Source organism: Heterodontus francisci, chromosome 13, assembly GCF_036365525.1.
Source record: "Heterodontus francisci isolate sHetFra1 chromosome 13, sHetFra1.hap1, whole genome shotgun sequence".
Taxonomy (NCBI): Eukaryota; Metazoa; Chordata; class Chondrichthyes; order Heterodontiformes; family Heterodontidae; genus Heterodontus; species Heterodontus francisci.
In genome coordinates, this window is record NC_090383.1 from 23429235 (window position 1) to 23446667 (window position 17433).

General features: G+C 45.5%; 1 protein-coding gene across 1 annotated transcript in view; it reads left to right on the forward strand.

Annotated features, from left to right (window-relative positions):
- pygb (phosphorylase, glycogen; brain) overlaps positions 1 to 17433 on the forward strand; it is a 155527-nt gene that overhangs the window by 93448 nt on the left and 44646 nt on the right. The window contains exons 11-14 of the mRNA XM_068044523.1: positions 202 to 365; positions 13040 to 13154; positions 15467 to 15568; positions 16115 to 16262. Coding sequence (XP_067900624.1) covers positions 202 to 365; positions 13040 to 13154; positions 15467 to 15568; positions 16115 to 16262 — 529 coding nt within the window. The remainder of the gene's footprint in view (positions 1 to 201; positions 366 to 13039; positions 13155 to 15466; positions 15569 to 16114; positions 16263 to 17433) is intronic.

Below are 17433 nucleotides of genomic sequence, written 5' to 3' on the forward strand. Positions count from 1 at the left end.
GAATATAGTAACCAAAGATTTAATCTTGAACGCGTTGCTTGTCTGCTTACAGGGCTCTTTTTAAGGTTGTACTTCATCTACTCACTACTATTTAAATATTACTCATTACAACACATCTGTATGTGTTGGTAAAGGACTAAAAGAATCTTGTTTTATCAATTACTAGTTCAGGTTGACCCAAGTATCCACTTTTTGTTATAGAACGTTGCTGCCCTGTATCCTGGTGATGTGGCCCGCCTGACACGCATGTCGCTGATCGAAGAGGGAGATCCCAAGAGGATTAACATGGCTCACCTGAGTGTCGTTGGATCGCACGCTGTCAACGGGGTTGCACAAATTCACACAGAAATTGTGAAAAGCACAGTGTAAGTGGTGTCCCGGCAACAGATAGACAGTTGCCCTTGTGTAAAGAAAAGGTTAACTTTAACTTTATTAAATATATTAACTTTAGCTTTTAAGTGACTTTCTGTTAGCAATGTTCAGTTAGTAAAAGGGATTCCAGTTGGACACCATTTTAGCTGATAAGGAGGTTCAGCAGAGGCCACAACTCTTTATTTGCTCAGCCTTGAGAGCTACCATAGATCTTTCAGCAGTGAGGAACAGGAGTAGACCATTCATCCCCTCATGCCTGTTCCGCCATTCAGCTAGATTATGGTTGATCTGAATCTTAACTCTACTTATCCACTTTGGTTCCCTATCCCTTTAGTACCCGAAGCTGTCTAAAATCTTATCAGTCTCAGTTATGAAATTTTCAGTTGACCTGTCTTGAACAGCTTTTTGAGAGAGTTCCAGATTTCCACTATCCTTTGTGTAAAAAAATGGTTCTTGATTTCACTTCTGATTGTTCTTATTGTTTTAGCCTCCTCCACCACAGAAATTAATTTCTCTCCATCCGCCCTGTCAAATCCTTTAATCATTTTAAACACCTCAATTAGATCACCTCTTAATTTTCTATATTCAAGGGGATATAACCTTTCCTTGTAACTTAACCCTTTTAGCCCCAGTGTCATTCTAATGAATCTGCACAGCAACCCCTCAAAGGCCAATTTATCCTTCCTGAAGTGTAGTGTTGAAAACTGAACACAGCACTCTAGATGGTGTCTGACCAATGCTGTATGCAGCTGAAGCATAAATTCTACCTCTTTGTATTCTGGACCTCTTGAGATAAATGTTAGCTTTCCATTAGTCTTGTAAATAATTTTTTATACTTATTGACTCCAAACTAAATATTCAAAACATCATCAAGTATGAAGACCAGTTTCTCTAGTAAGCAGGAACAAAAGAGTATATCTGACTAGGTCAGTGACCAGAAGAAATCTTTCCTTCTCCTGGCCCCCTTCTAGGTCTCTCACTGTATCATCTAATTAAAATTCATACTAAGTCCACTTTTAATAAAGTGCTTTAGTCGTTTATTTTGACTGGAAGTAGGATATCCTTTCATCTGGCTAAAGATCCCTAAAGTGTTGTAGAGCTGAAGGCTCCTTTTGATGTCACACCTTCTATTTATGAAAAGGGCAACTGTTTTTTTTCTCTTAACTATTTACATGTTGCAGTTGCAATTCGATTTGAATATCTGTTGTAAGCTGAAATGTTCACTTAACTTTGTCTTGGTATTATACTTTCCACAGTGGCTGTTTTCAATAGGGAGACTACAAAAATGGAAAATGTTGCTTGTGCATTAAGAGTTTAATCAATGCAAAATTGTTGCAATCAGGAAGTGATTTAAAGGCACGTACTTGCTTTTATAAAACTATTAAAATCAAATATTCAGCACTACTTAAGAAAAAAGTCAATTTTAAAAAAACACTATTTAAGGCAAAAATCAGACTTGTCACAACTGGGTACCAAAAAAATCCTGGAGTTTGTCAATCCATAACAAATCATTAACATTCAGTGACAGTGTCGTAGTGAGAATGTGATGACGTAGCCGTTGACCGATTCGTCGTCATCTACAAGTTTGCATGACTGCAGGATCTTTGGAACATTTGAACCAGTGTGTCAGCTCAAACAGATGTTTTAGTGAAGGAGTTGCATCTTCTAGAATGCTTAACCCTGTTGATAACTCAAGCAGAGCAGCTGTTGATGATGTGCCAACCAGTGCTACTTTTATAATTCAATAAAGATGGATGAAGGACAGCAGGGTATGAGAAGAAGGGGTCGCTATTGATTCAGCTGGACCATCCGCACACTTTACTAGCGTTTCGAAGAATAAGAGGTGACCTCATTGAAACTTAGAAAATTCTTACAGGGCATGACAGGGGGGTGGATGTAGATAGGATGTTTCCTCTGGCTGGTGAGTCTGGAACCAGGGGACATAGTCTCAGAATAAGGGGTAGGCCATTTAAGACTAAGATGAAGAGCAGTTTCTTCACTCGGAGGGTGGTGAATCTTAGGAATTTATCCAAAGGGCTGTGGAAGCTCAATCGTTTAGCGTGCTTCAGACAGAAATCGCTAGATTTCTGGCTACTAATGACATCAAGAGATATATGGAAAGCAGGAAAATGGTGTTGAAGTAGATGATTAGCCATGATCTAATTGAATGGTGGAGCAGGTCGATGGGCTGAATGGCCTACTCCTGTTCCTATGTTTCCACTAGAGCAGGTCACAAGCTGGGTATTCTGTGGTGAGTGGCTCACCTCCTGACTCCCTAAAGCCTCTCTACCACTTAAAAGACACAAGTCAGGAATGTCATAGAGTCGTACAGCATAGGTGGTCCTTTGGCCCACCGTGTCCATGCCAACCATAATGCCTATCTATACTAATTCCACCTGCCTGCATAAATTCCATATCCCTCTATGCCTTGTTCATTCAAGTACCTGTCCAGATGCCTCTTAAATGTTGCTACTGTTCCTGCCTCCACCACCTCCTCTGGCAGCTCATTCCAGATACCCACTATTCTTTGCGTGAAAAATTTACCCCTTTGATCCCCTTTAAACCTCCTCCCTCTCACCTTAAATCTATGCCCTCTAGTTTTTAATCACCCCTACCATGGGAAACATGGTATCTACCCTATCTATGCCTCTCATAATTTTATATACCTCTATCATGTCCCCTCTCAGCCTCCTTCGCTCCAGGAAAAACAGACCCAGCCTATCCAATCTCTCTTTATAACTCAAGCCCTCCAAACCAGGCAACATCCTTGTGAATCTTTTCTGCATCCTCTCTAGTTTAATCACATCTTTCCTGTAGTGCGGTGACCAGAACTGCGCACACTACTCCAAATGCGGCCTAACCAACGTTATGTACAACTGTAAAATGACGTCCCAACTCCTGTACTCAATGCCTCGGCCGATGAAAGCAAGCATGCCATATGCCTTCTTCACCACTCTGTCTACCTGTGTTGTCACTTTCAGGGAACTATGTACTTGCACCCCAAGGTCTCTCTGCTCAAGAACACTCCCCAGGGCCCTGCCATTCACTGTATATGTCCTGCCCTGGTTTAACTTCCCAAAATACATCGCTTCGCACTTGTCTGTGTAAAATTCCATTTGCCAATCCCTTGTCCACTTTCCCAGTTGATCTATACCCTGTTGTAACCTTAGACAACCTTCTTCACTGTCCACTATAGCACCAATTTTTGTGTCATCTGCACACTTACTAATCATATCCCCTACATTCACATCCAAGTCATTAATATATATGACAAACAACAGAGGGCCCAGCACCGATCCCTGTGGCAAACCACCGGTCACCAGCCTCCAATCTGAAAAACAACCCTCCACTACCACCCTCTGCCTCCTATCACCAAGCCAATTTTGTATCCAATTGGCGAGCTCACCCTGGATCCCATGTGTTCGAACCTTCCGGACCAGGCTACCATGCGGGAACTTTTCAAAAGCCTTGCTAAAGTCCACGTAGACAACGTCCATTGCCCTGCCCTCATCAATCCTCTTGGTCACTTCCTCAAAAAACTAAATCAAATTCATGAGACATGATTTCCCACACACAAAGCCATGTTGACTATCCCTAATCAGACCTTGCCTTTCCAAATGCATATAAATCCTGTCTCTCAGAATCCCTTCCAATAACTTTCCCACCACTGATGTAAGGCTCACTGGCCTGTAGTTCCCAGGCTTATCCTTGCTGCCCTTCTTCAATAAAGGCACAACATTAGCTATCCTCCAGTCTTCCGGTACCTCACCCATGGCTAACGATGGTACAAAAATCTCTGCCAGGACCCCAGCAATCTCCTCCCTTGCTTCGTATAGCATCCTAGGATACACCTGGTCAGGCCTTGGGGATTTATCCACCTTAATGCGCTTCAAAACCTCCAACACCTCCTCCTTTGTAATGTTGATATGTTCCAGGATATCACTGTTCCCTCCCTTGAACTCACTAGCTTCCATGACCACCTCCACGGTAAATACAGACGAGAAGTATTCATTTAAGACCTTGCCCATTTCCTATGGCTCCACACATAGATTAATGAATGCTGTCCACTCATCTGCATGGGTGAAGCTGCAATAACACTTGAGAAGCTCGATACCATCCAGGGCACAGCAATCGGCTTCATCGCCACCTCATCCACTGATCTAAACATCCACCACCAGTGTACCTTGGCAAGTTGCTGCAGTGCAGTGTGTGCTATGTCAGGATGTACTGCAGCAACTTACCAAGACTTCGGAAACACCTCCCAAACCCACGACTTCCACCACCTAGAACAGGATGTCCGAATCTTTTGCGTGGGGAGCCACATTACAATTTTTGTCCTACATAGGGGCTCGTGAGAAAATTTTGGAAAGATAAAGGCATTAAAAATTTATCTTATTAATCAAAACAACAACTAATGTGCATTTTTGTGAAGAAGCTTTACATGAGAAGACTTATTTATTGATTTACTTTCTTGTCTGTGTTGAACACCGATTTAATGACATACCTGGCATAGTTTTTGCTTGCATTAGTAATCAACCACTGCCCGCACGCTTGATGTAGCAATGCGGAGTATTCCAAATAGATGTCCATTTGTCGGGAGTGATCTTGATCTCTTTTTCTCACCCCTCTGTATATCTCTCTCCCCCTCTCTGTGTCTCTCACCTTGTGCTCTCTCATCCCCCCCCCCGACTCTCTTTTTTTCCCCCCCCCCTCTCTCTCTCCCCATTCCCTCCCTGTGTCTCTCTCACCATTCCCTCTCTGTGCTACCCCTCCCACTCCCCCTCTGCGTGCCTTTCTTGCTCCCTGCACATGGTTTGCCACTCCCTGCTCACTGTTCGCTGTTTCCCACTTATGGTTCGCTGCTCCTTGCTCCCATTCCCGCTCACTCCCTGAACCGCACGTAAACAGGGGCGGCCGATCCCAAAGCGCCTGCGCCTCATACTGGCAATCAGCACTCACCCTGCCCGGGCAGCCCGCTGTCAGTCATAGATAGAGACCAATCACAGGCAGGCATCCACCATCCCTCAGATGCAGGCCCTGTCTACCCCGTCACTTAACGTAAACAGACAGGAGAGCTACAAGCAGGCCGCTGTCAGTCAGAGGACTGGCAAGCCGGATGGCAACCTGCAGTGGCCGACTTCTGGCTTGTAGGCTGTATGTTGGACAACTTTGACCTCGAAGGACAAGGGCAGCAGGGGCCTGGGAACACCATCACCTCTAAGTTCCCCTTCAAGCCACACAATGGCTGGAATTTCTTTTTGGGCAGGAGACCCTGCCCATCGGCCAAAAAGTTGGGGGCGAGCCCACCTCCACCAGGCTTGGGAAGCAATGCTGGGATTTTACACTCCCCCAGGCCTTTAATTGGCCTTGGGTGGTATTTCCACCACTCTAAGGCAGGAAGTCCCGCCAAATGGAACTGCCAGCAAATCAGCAGGCTAGCAGTTCTCAGTCCCAACAGCGCCACCAGGAACAGTGGCCACTGCCGGGACTGCACCCAGCCAAAAGAAGCAAGAGGGACGACGGCCCCAAAAACAAGTTAAGTTTTGGGGCCTCACCAGGGACAATCGGCCAGGCCCCGACGAGGCAAGGGGTTTGGTTGTGGGGTGGGGGGGGGTTGCTGGGGGAGTGTTGTGCAGAGGGGGCGGGTTGGGCCGTGGGGTGGGGGCCCTCCGTTTTGGCACAGGGTGCCCCATCAGGAGGTCCCCCACAGCCCACAAGAAGGCCACCAGATTTTACCTGGGGACCAGAGCCGCCAGCTGGCTGCTGGTAAAATATCAGCGGCAATGGGAGGAGGCTCGTTATGTGGCAGTTAATTGGCCACTTAAGACCTTGATTGGCCTGGGGTGAGCAGGCCATTTCTTGCTGCCCCATGTAAAATTGCAGTGGGGGCGGGGAGGTGTTGGGAATGGCATGCCCTGCCACCCAGTAAATTTTACGACACCCCCACCACCAGCCTGCTCCTTTCCGGGGTTGGGGTGGGGGGTGGTAATATTTGGCCAATGTTCTGACTTGGTCTATAACGCCATTTCTTCATTGTTGTGGGTCAAATTCTGGATCGCCCTATTTAACAACACTGTGGGTGTACCTTCACCACACGATAGACAGAGCTAAGCGATCCCATAACCAACGGATCAGATCTAAGCTCTGCAGTCCTGCAACATTCAGTCGTGAATGGTGGTGGACAATTAAACAACTAACTGGATGTCTCCGATCGGCTGCAGAACATTCTGAAAGGGGAGGGTGAACAGCCAGTTGTCGTTGTGCACATAGGCACCAATGATATAGGTAAAAAACAGGATGAGGTCCTACAAGCAGAATTTAGGGAGTTAGGAGCCAAGTTAAAAAGTAGGACCTCAGAGGTGCCACGTGATAGTCAGAGTAGAAATGAAAGAATAGTCAGGAAGAATGCGTGGCTTGAGAGATGGTGCAGGAGGGAGGGGTTCAGATTTTTGGGACATTGGGACCGGTTCTGGGGGAGGTGGGACTATTACAAATTGGACGGTCTACACCTGGGCCGGACTGGAACCAATGTCCTTGGGGGTGCTTTTGCTAACGCTGTTGGGGAGGGTTTAAACTAATGTGGCAGGGGGATGGGAACCAAATGAGGTCAGTGGACAGTAAGGAGGTAGTAACTAAAGCCTGTAAGGAACTAGATAATGAAGTCAGCGTGACTAAGGGAAAGAGTAGACAGGGAGCAGATGATGAACGCAAAGGGACTGGTGGTCTGAGGTGCATTTGTTTTAATACAAGAAGTGTAGTAGGTAAGGCAGATGAACTTAGGGCCTGGATTAGTACCTGGGAGTATGATGTTATTGCTATTACTGAGACTTGGTTAAGGGAAGGGCATGATTGGCAACTAAATATCCCAGGATATCGATGCTTCCGGCGGGATAGAGAGGGAGGTAAAAGGGGTGGAGGAGTTGCAGTACTGGTCAAAGAGGATATCACAGCTGTACTGAAGGAGGGCACTATGGAGGACTCGAGCAGTGAGGCAATATGGGCAGAACTCAGAAATAGGAAGGGTGCGGTAACAATGTTGGGGCTGTACTACAGGCCTCCCAACAGCGAGCGTGAGGTAGAGGTACAAATATGTAAACTGATTATGGAAAGATGTAGGAGCAACAGGGTGGTGGTGATAGGAGATTTTAATTTTCCCAACATTGACTGGGATTCACTTAGTGTTAGAGGTCCAGATGGAGCAGAATTTGTAAGGAGCATCCAGGAGGGTTTTCTAGAGCAGTATGTAAATATTCCAACTCTGGAAGGGGCCATACTGGACCTGGTGTTGGGGAATGAGCCCGGCCAAGTGGTTGAAGTTTCAGTAGGGGACTACTTTGGGAATAGTGATCACAATTCCGTAAGTTTTAGAATACTCATGGACAAAGACGAGAGTGGTCCCAAAGGAAGAGTGCTAAATTGGGGGAAGGCCAACTATACCAAAATTCGGCAGGAGCTGGGAAATGTAGATTGGGAGCAGCTGTTTGAAGGTAAATCCACATTTGATATGTGGGAGGCTTTTAAAGAGAGGTTGATTAGCGTGCAGGATGGACATGTTCCTGTGAAAATGAGGGATAGAAATGGCAAGATTAGGGAACCATGGATGACAGGTGAAATTGTGAGACTAGCTAAGAGGAAAAAGGAAGCATACATAAGGTCTACGAGGCTGAAGAAAGACGAAGCTTTGAAAGAATATCGGGAATGTAGGACCAATCAAACGAGGAATTAAGAGGGCTAAAAGGGGTCATGAAATATCTTTAGCAAACAGGGTTAAGGAAAATCCCAAAGCCTTTTATTCATATATAAGGAGCAAGAGGGTAACTAGAGAAAGTATTGGCCCACTCAAGGACAAAGGAGGAAAGTTATGCGTGGAGTCAGAAAAAATGGGTGAGATTCTAAACGAGTACTTTGCATCGGTATTCACCGAGGAGAGGGACATGATGGATGTTCAGGTTAGGGACAGATGTTTGATTACTCTAGGTCAAGTCGGCATAAGGAGGGAGGAAGTGTTGGGTATTCTAAAAGGCATTAAGGTGGACAAGTCCCCAGGTCCGGATGGGATCTATCCCAGGTTACTGTGGGAAGCGAGAGAGGAAATAGCTGGGGCCTTAACAGATACCTTTGCAGCATCCTTAAGCACGGGTGAGGTCCCGGAGGACTGGAGAATTGCTAATGTTGTCCCCTTGTTTAAGAAGGGTAGCAGGGCAAATCCAGGTAATTATAGACTGGTGAGCCTGACGTCAGTGGTAGGGAAGCTGCTGGAGAAGATACTGAGGGATAGGATCTATTCTCATTTGGAAGAAAATGGGCTTATCAGTGATAGGCAACATGGTTTTGTGCAGGGAAGGTCATGTCTTACCAACTTAATAGAATTCTTTGAGGAAGTGACAAAGTTGATTGATGAGGGAAGGGCTGTAGATGTCATATACATGGACTTCAGTAAGGCGTTTGATAAGGTTCCCCATGGTAGGCTGATGGAGAAAGTGAAGTCGCATGGGGTCCAGGGTGTACTAGCTAGATGGATAAAGAACTGGCTGGGCAACAGGAGACAGAGAGTAGCAGTGGAAGGGAGTTTCTCAAAATGGAGACGTGTGACCAGTGGTGTTCCACAGGGATCCGTGCTGGGACCACTGTTGTTTGTGATATACATAAATGATTTGGAGGAAAGTATAGGTGGTCTGATTAGCAAGTTTGCAGACGACACTAAGATTGGTGGAGTAGCAGATAGTGAAGGGGACTGTCAGAGAATACAGCAGAATATAGATAGATTGGAGAGTTGGGCAGAGAAATGGCAGATGGAGTTCAATCAGGGCAAATGCGAGGTGATGCATTTTGGAAGATCCAATTCAAGAGTGAATTATACAGTAAATGGAAAAGTCCTGGGGAAAATTGATGTACAGAGAGATTTGGGTGTTCAGGTCCATTGTTCCCTGAAGGTGGCAACGCAGGTCAATAGAGTGGTCAAGAAGGCATACGGCATGCTTTCCTTCATCGGACGGGGTATTGAGTACAAGAGTTGGCAGGTCATGTTACAGTTGTATAAGACTTTGGTTCGGCCACATTTGGAATACTGCGTGCAGTTCTGGTCGCCACATTACCAAAAGGATGTAGATGCTTTGGAGAGGGTGCAGAGGAGGTTCACCAGGATGTTGCCTGGTATGGAGGGCGCTAGCTATGAAGAGAGGTTGAGCAGATTAGGATTATTTTCATTAGAAAGACGGAGGTTGAGGGGGGACCTGATTGAGGTGTACAAAATCATGAGAGGTATAGACAGGGTGGATAGCAAGAAGCTTTTTCCCAGAGTGGGGGATTCAATTACTAGGGGTCACGAGTTCAAAGTGAGAGGGGTAAAGTTTAGGGGGGATATGCGTGGAAAATTCTTTACGCAGAGGGTGGTGGGTGCCTGGAACGCGTTGCCAGCGGAGGTGGTAGACGCGGGCACGATAGCGTCTTTTAAGATGTATCTAGACAGATACATGAATGGGCAGGAAGCAAAGAGATACAGACCCTTAGAAAATAGACGACATGTTCAGATAGAGGATCTGGATCGGCGCAGGCTTGGAGGGCCGAAGGGCCTGTTCCTGTGCTGTAAATTTCTTTGTTCTTTGGAGGAGGTGGCTCCACAAATATCCCCATCCTCAATGATGGGGGAGCCCAGCATATCAGTGCGAAAGATAAGGCTGAAGCATTTGCAACAATCTTCAGCCAGAAATGCCGAGTGGATGATCCATCTCGGCCTCCTCCTGAAGTCCCCAGCTTCACAGATGCCAGACTTTAGCCAATTCGATTCACTCTGTGTGATATCAAGAAAAGACTGAAGGCACTGGATACTGCAAAGGCTATGGGCCCTGGCAATATTCCGGCAATAGTACTGAAGACCTGCGCTCCAGAACTTGCCGCGCCCCTAGCCAAGCTGTTCCAGTACAGCTACAATACTGGCATCTACCCTGCAATGTGGAAAATTGCCCAGGTATGTCCTGTACACAAAAAGCAGGACAAATCCAACCCAGCCAATTACTGCCCCATCAGCCTACTCTCAATCATCAGTAAAGTGATGGAAGGTGTCATCAACAGTGCCATCAAGCGGCACTTGCTTAGCAATAACCTGCTCAGTGACACTCAGTTTGGGTTCCGCCAGGGCCACTGAGCTCCTGACCTCTTTACAGCCTTGGTTCAAACATGGACAAAAGAGCTGAACTGAAGAGGTGAGGTGAGAGTGACTGCCCTTGACATCAAGGCAGCATTTGACCGAGTATGGCATCAAGGGGCACCTAGCAAAACTGAGGTCAATGGGAATCGGGGAAAATCCTCCGCTGGTTGGAGTCATAACTATCGCAAAGGAAGATGGTTGTGGTTGTTCGAGGTCAATCATCTGAGCTCCAGGACATCACTGCAGGAGTTCCTCAGGGTAGTGTCCTAGGTCCAACCATCTTCAGCTGCTTCATCAATGACCTTCCTTCAATCATAAGGTCAGAAGTGGGGATGTTCGCTGGTGATTGCACAATGTTCAGCACCATTCGTGACTCCTCAGATACTGAAGCAGTCCATGTAGAAATGCAGCAAGACCTGGACAATATCCAGGCTTGGGCTGATAAGTGGCAAGTAACATTCGCGCCACACAAGTGCCAGGCAATGACCATCTCCAACGAGAGAGAATCTAACCATCTCCCCTTGACACTCAATGGCATTACCATTGCTGAATCCCCCACTATCAACATCCTAGGGGCTACCATTGACTAGAAACTGAACTGGAGTAGCCATATAAATATCGTAGCTATAAGAGAAGGTCAGAGGCTAGGAATCCTGCGGCAAGTAACTCACCTCCTGACTCCCCAAAGCCTATCCACCATCTACAAGGCACAAGTCAGGAGTGTGATGGAATACTCTCCACTTGCCTGGATGGGTGCAGCTCCAACAACTCTCAAGAAGCTCGACACCATCCAGGACAAGGCTGCCCGCTTGATTGGCACATCATTCACAAACATTCACTCCCTCCACCAGTGACGCACAGTGGCAGCAGTGTGTACCATCTACAAGATGCATTGCAGCAATGCACCAAGGCTCCTGAGACAGCACCTTCCAAACCCGCGACCTCTACCAACTAGAAGGACAAGGGCAGTAAATGCATGGGAACATTACCACCTGCAAGTTTCCCTCCAAGTCACACACCATCCTGACTTGGAACTATATCGCCGTTCCTTCACTGTTGCTGGGTCAAAATCCTGGAACTCCCTTCCTAACAGCACTGTGGGTGTACCTACCCCACATGGACTGCAGCGGTTCAAGAAAGCAGCTCACCACCACCTTCTCGACGGCAATTAGGGATGGGCAATAAATGCTGGCCTGGCCATCGATGCGCACATCCCATGAATGAATGAAAAAAACCCAGATTGCAGCGGTTCAAGAGGAACACTCGCCAATACCTTCTCAAGGGCAATTAGGGATGGTCAGTAAATGCTGGCCTTGCCAGTGGCGCCCACATCCTGAGAATGAACAAAAAAGTACAGAAATGAGGGACTTGGTGAAAATCATCCTGCAGTATAGGAGGGAATGAACAAAGAAAATAAGTCCTTTTTTGTACCAGAGCAAAGCAAATGGTCCTTCTGGCTACATCATGTATGTGTGTATATTTATATATGTTTATTTTAAGTCTGTTATTGGTAAACTTTTAGTACCATTACAGGATATTGCACTTGAATCTGATACATTGGCATGTCTGAAATCAAAAAGTCAAAAGTAGAAAGCATAAATTAAAGTAGATTTCACCTCTGATATCTTTAAAACACAGTAAAAACATTCACAAATTTACTTCTATGAAGTAAACTTGCACTTGTTAAACACAAATATGAAAATTCTGTAACTTCACAGAATGAATATTCTTGTGACTGGTATGGCCCTTATTTAAATCTTTTTTTTACAAATCATGGATTAACACTACATTGTGTCATCAATGTTGAGTTGCGACGTCTCTTTCAAATGAACTGTTCACGGGATGATGATTGAACAGTTAATATGAAAAGTATGACTCAGATTCTACCTGTGATAGTCTATTTAAAAACTATTGTGGGTGGGTGGGGGGGGGGGGGGGGGGGGGTTGTGAAGGCTGTTAAATAAATGAGCTATTTATTGGACTTGGTTTTTTTGATATTACAAATTTAATTTGGAATAACAAAGCTTGAAAAGTTAAATGTGAAAAATTAAATTGGGGATTAATTTCTACCATTATGTATTGTCCTCATTCCAATTTGCTGTACATGATTGTGGCAGAAATAATCATCCAATTGTGTTTAAAAACACAACACTTCAAATAGAATATAGGTTTTCAGTATATAATTATACTACTGTAAAATTATTGCCACCATCTTAGCCCTGAATTTCATGCCATTTTAGCCCTACATTGCAACATTGTCTACACTTCAAAATTAGTTCATTGGTTGTGAAGTGTTTTCGGATGACCTGAAGTCATGAAAGGTACAACATAAATGCAAGTCTTTTTTTATTTTGAATAACCTACTAAAATAACTTGTGCATCTGGGTGCAAATTATTTCTAAGTATTTTGTTTTTATAACATCTTCCGTTTCCCCAATCTGTCACTACAATATCAAGTTAGCATCCAAATATGAAAATAAAACTTCATTTCCTTATTTTAGTCTTTGATTTTATTTCCAGTTTCAAGGATTTCTACGAACTTGAGCCACACAAGTTCCAGAACAAGACAAATGGGATCACTCCAAGACGTTGGCTATTGCTGTGCAACCCAGGCCTTGCAGATGTCATAGCTGAGGTGAGAATTCTGTTGGCATTTAGAGATGGGGATAGAAACTCAATTAACAGTGAATTATTATTCAAGAACCTTCAATGGCTGCACAGCATCCCATTCAAAGGTTGTAGTGAATTGGAGGGGGAGAGAGATATAGGAACAAGCTAACATTTTGTTGGAGTCTGTTCAGGATTTCTACTACCCTTTCTTTGAAAAAATATTTCCTGATTTCACTCTTGAATGACTTAGCTCTAAATTTAATACTGTACCCCCATGTTTTGGATTTCGCAACAGAGAAAATAGTTTCTCTGTATCTACACTATTGAATCCTTTCAGCATTTTAAATACCTCGGTTAGGACACCCCTCAATCTCCTATACTCAAGGGAGTATGAGTGCAGTTTATGGTGCCTGTCCTCATAATTTAACCCTGTAAACCCCTCTAAATTATTCTACCAACTTAATTTTTTGTATAGGTTATATTTTCAATCAAGGCTTAGATTCTGTTACTGAAACTAGAAGTACATTGGGAGCAATGGCAGTTTCCTGCTCTCATCATTTATTGCACAGATCCTGTTACAACAACTATAGATTTGCAGAGCTTAAAGATATTGGTGTCATTTTACAAACACCCATTAATTGTTTGACTCGGCCTTGTGATTTTAAACAGTCGTGCATTCAACCCTCCCTATACCTCTCTGCCTATCTCTCCTTTTGAAGACCTTCTTTGAAACCTACCTCTTTGAACAAGCTTTTGGTCACTTGTCCTAATATCTTACGTAACTCAGTGTCATTTTTTTTTTGATGATGCTCTTGTGAAGCCCCTTGGAATGTTTTACCACATTAAGGGTGCTATATAATTGCAAGTTGTTGTTGAGCCCAGCAGCTGTTCCTTTTCAAGTATATATCCAACTCCCTTTTGAAAGTTACTATTGAATCTGCTTCCACCACCTTTTCAGGCAGTGCATTCTGGATCATAACTTGCATGAAAAGGAAAATTCTCCTCATCTTCCCTCTGGTTCATTGGTCAATTATCTTAAATTATTTTTCTCCCCAGGATTTCAAGTCACACACTATGGGCTGTATTTTACCAAGCCCACAACGCGGGCTCCATGGCGGGGTGGGGGCCGAAAGATGGTTGCGGCAGAGGCCTGCCATGGAGGTCAACGCCAGGAGGGCCTAGCCCAATCCTCCCGGTGGCAGTGAGGCTCCGTGGTGGCCCCTCCACCGCTGGGTGACTGGACCTGGATTTACATATTTAAATTAATGAGATGACTAAATTTAAATCAACACCTTGAATCTTCCAAGCCCACCCCGAGCGTCGGCATGGTGGCCAGCACACCCGTGCCTTCAATTCCCCATCTGAGGAAAGCAAGCGTGACACTGGTGGGGAGGGGGGAGGAGCTACAATTGTTATGGCGGGAGGAACGGGGCCAAATAAGCATCATCAATGTAGGGGATGGTGGGAAGGGATGCACTTTCAACTTTTTGCAGTCTGGGGGGGTGGGTGGGCGAAGGTCAGAACTCAGATATAAGTGTTTTGAGGGGGGAAAAGTGCAAAAACTTTGGGGGTTGGAAAGGGGCGTTAAAATTTTATTTTGCAGATTTTGGGGTTCACTTTAAAAATTCAAATTTGCCTGCCCTTTAAAAATCGCGCTAGCGCCTGCCCGCTGGCAGCTGGCACCATTGCCAGAGACAGACAGCCCGCCCCCTCCCCATGATTGGTTGGGTGGGGGGGTTGGTGGACGGGGTGCCCGGCTATTTAAATGAGCCACCACACAGGAAATCACAGCGGCTCTTCGGCAAGTGTACCACCATTTTTTGAGCTCGCCACTGGGAGTGACGGCGGGCTATTAAAATCCAGCCCAATGAGATTGAAAGATTCATCAATAATAATAGTGAGATGTTAGTAGTTTTACTACTTTAAACTATAGTGGTTATATTTTAAATAACACATTTTTGGAACAAAAGCAACCTATTATTCATTGCATTGTATCTGTTTCTTCCTGTTCTCTTGTGTGATCTCTATCCAACTTGCTTTATTACCTTTGATTTTAGCTTTTTTAAGATTTGACTGAGTGGTAGCAATCTCTGTTATGAGTCAGAAGGTTGTGGGTTCCAGTACCACTCCAGAGACTTGAGCCCATAGCCAGGATGACACTTCAATGCAGGGGACTGCTGCATTGTTGGCAGTGGCCTTTGGTTGAGGAGTTAAACCCAAGACCCTGTCTGTCCCCTCAAGTGGATGGAAATGATCCCACAGCACTATTTAGTGGAATGCCTTGGGACATTTTCCTACATTAACAGTGGTATATAAATGCAATCTTTTTCCCCGTAGAGGATTGGCGAGGGTTTCATCACAGACCTACACCAGCTGAAGAAACTGTTGGGCTATGTCAACAATGAAGCTTTCATTAGAGATGTGGCCAACGTTAAACAGGTACAATAAACGATTCAGATGAGCTCTTTTTCTATAACTTAGGTTGTGTGAAACTAAAGACCACGTATTTGTAAGGTGCCATCAACGCAGCCTTAGGTGTCAGCCTTGGTTCAGTGGTAGCACCCTCTCCTCTGAGTCGGAAGGTTGTGGGTTCAAGTCATATTCCGGAGACTTGAGCCCCATAATCGTAGCTGGCACTTCAGTGCAGTACTGACGGTGTAGTCTTTTGGATGAGACGTTAAACTGAGGCCCTTCTGTCTCAAGTGAACTTATAAGATCCCATGGCAGTCTTTTGAAGAAGAGAAAGGGAGTTCTCCCCAGTGTCCTGTCCAAAATTTGTCCTTGAACTAACATCTTTAAAACAGATTATCTGGTCGTTATCTCATTGCTGTTGTTGGACCTTGCTGTGTGTAAACTGGTTGCTTTGCTTCCTACATTATAACAGTGACTACACTTCAAGAGTACTTCCTTTTATAACAATAAGTATACAGTAAATGTAAAAGACGAATGAATCCTCTCAATGTTTTGATGACACTTTTGTTTTAGGAGAACAAACTGAAATTTGCCGCTTATTTGGAAAGTGAGTACAAGGTCAGAATAAACCCGTCCTCCATCTTCGATGTCCATGTGAAACGGATCCATGAGTATAAGAGGCAGCTGTTGAACTGTTTACATATTATCACTCTCTACAACCGTAAGTCGCAATCTGCGAATGGTTAATGTTGCATCACACCCATTATGCATTCTTTGTCAATGACTGTTCATTGGATTGCCAAGAGGAGACTAAAGACTTTGCATTTAACCCCTTAGCTGCACAGCTACTGCTAGTTACCTACTGTTTACACATAAGTAGGTAGCATGGGCAGCAGATGCATGGGAACACCACCTGCAAGTTCCCCTCAAAGCCCCACACCATCATGACTTGGAACTATATCGCCATTCCTTCACTGTCGTTGGGTCAAAATCCTGGAACTCCCTTCCTAACAGCACTAGAGGTGTACCTACCCCACATGGACTGCTGTGGTTCAAGAAGGCAGCTCACCACCACCTTCTCCAGGGCAATTAAGAATGGGAAATAAATGCTAGCCTAGCCAGCAGTGCTCTGCCCAGAGTCTGTGGTGATCCTTCCTCCGCCTGACTTGGGGATCCAGACTGGATATTACGGTTCCCAGACCATTAATTGGTCTTGGGTGGGACTTCCACCTCATTGAGGCAGGCAGTCCCGCCTAATGGAGTTGTCGGCCAATCAGCGGGCCAGCAGCGCCACCGGGAGCTGTGGCCAGTGCTGGGACTACACCCAGCTGCAGAAGGAGGATGACGGCTGGCCCTTAATGAGGTAAGTTTTTGGGGCCTCGCCGCGGGCAATTGGTTGGGCCCCGACAAGGCTACAGGAGGTGAGGCATGTTGTGCATTTGGGGCAGTTTGGGCTTCGGGGCTGGCCCTCCATGAGGCACAGGGTGCCCGATCAGGATGGTTCCCTCCCCAGCTCCCGAGAAGGCTGCCTAGTTTTATTAGGCAGGTTTTCTGAGGCCTCAGCCGCCTGCCAGCCAAACGTCAAATGCATGTGGCGGCGGGCAGAGACCCTTAAGTGGAGGATAATTGGCCACTTAAGGGCCTGGGGCGGGCAGGTAGTTTCTTGCCGCCCCGCGTAAATTGGCAGCAGAGGCGGGAGCGGTGCGGGAAGGACATAAGAAACAGGAGCAGGAGTAGGCCATTCAGCCCCTCAAGCCAGACCCACCATTCAATAAGATCATGGCTGATCTGCCCCAGACCTCAATTCCTCTTTCATGCCAGCTCCTCATAGCCCTCAACTCCCCCTTATTCCAAAAATCTATCTACTTCCTCTTTAAATACTTTGTGATCTA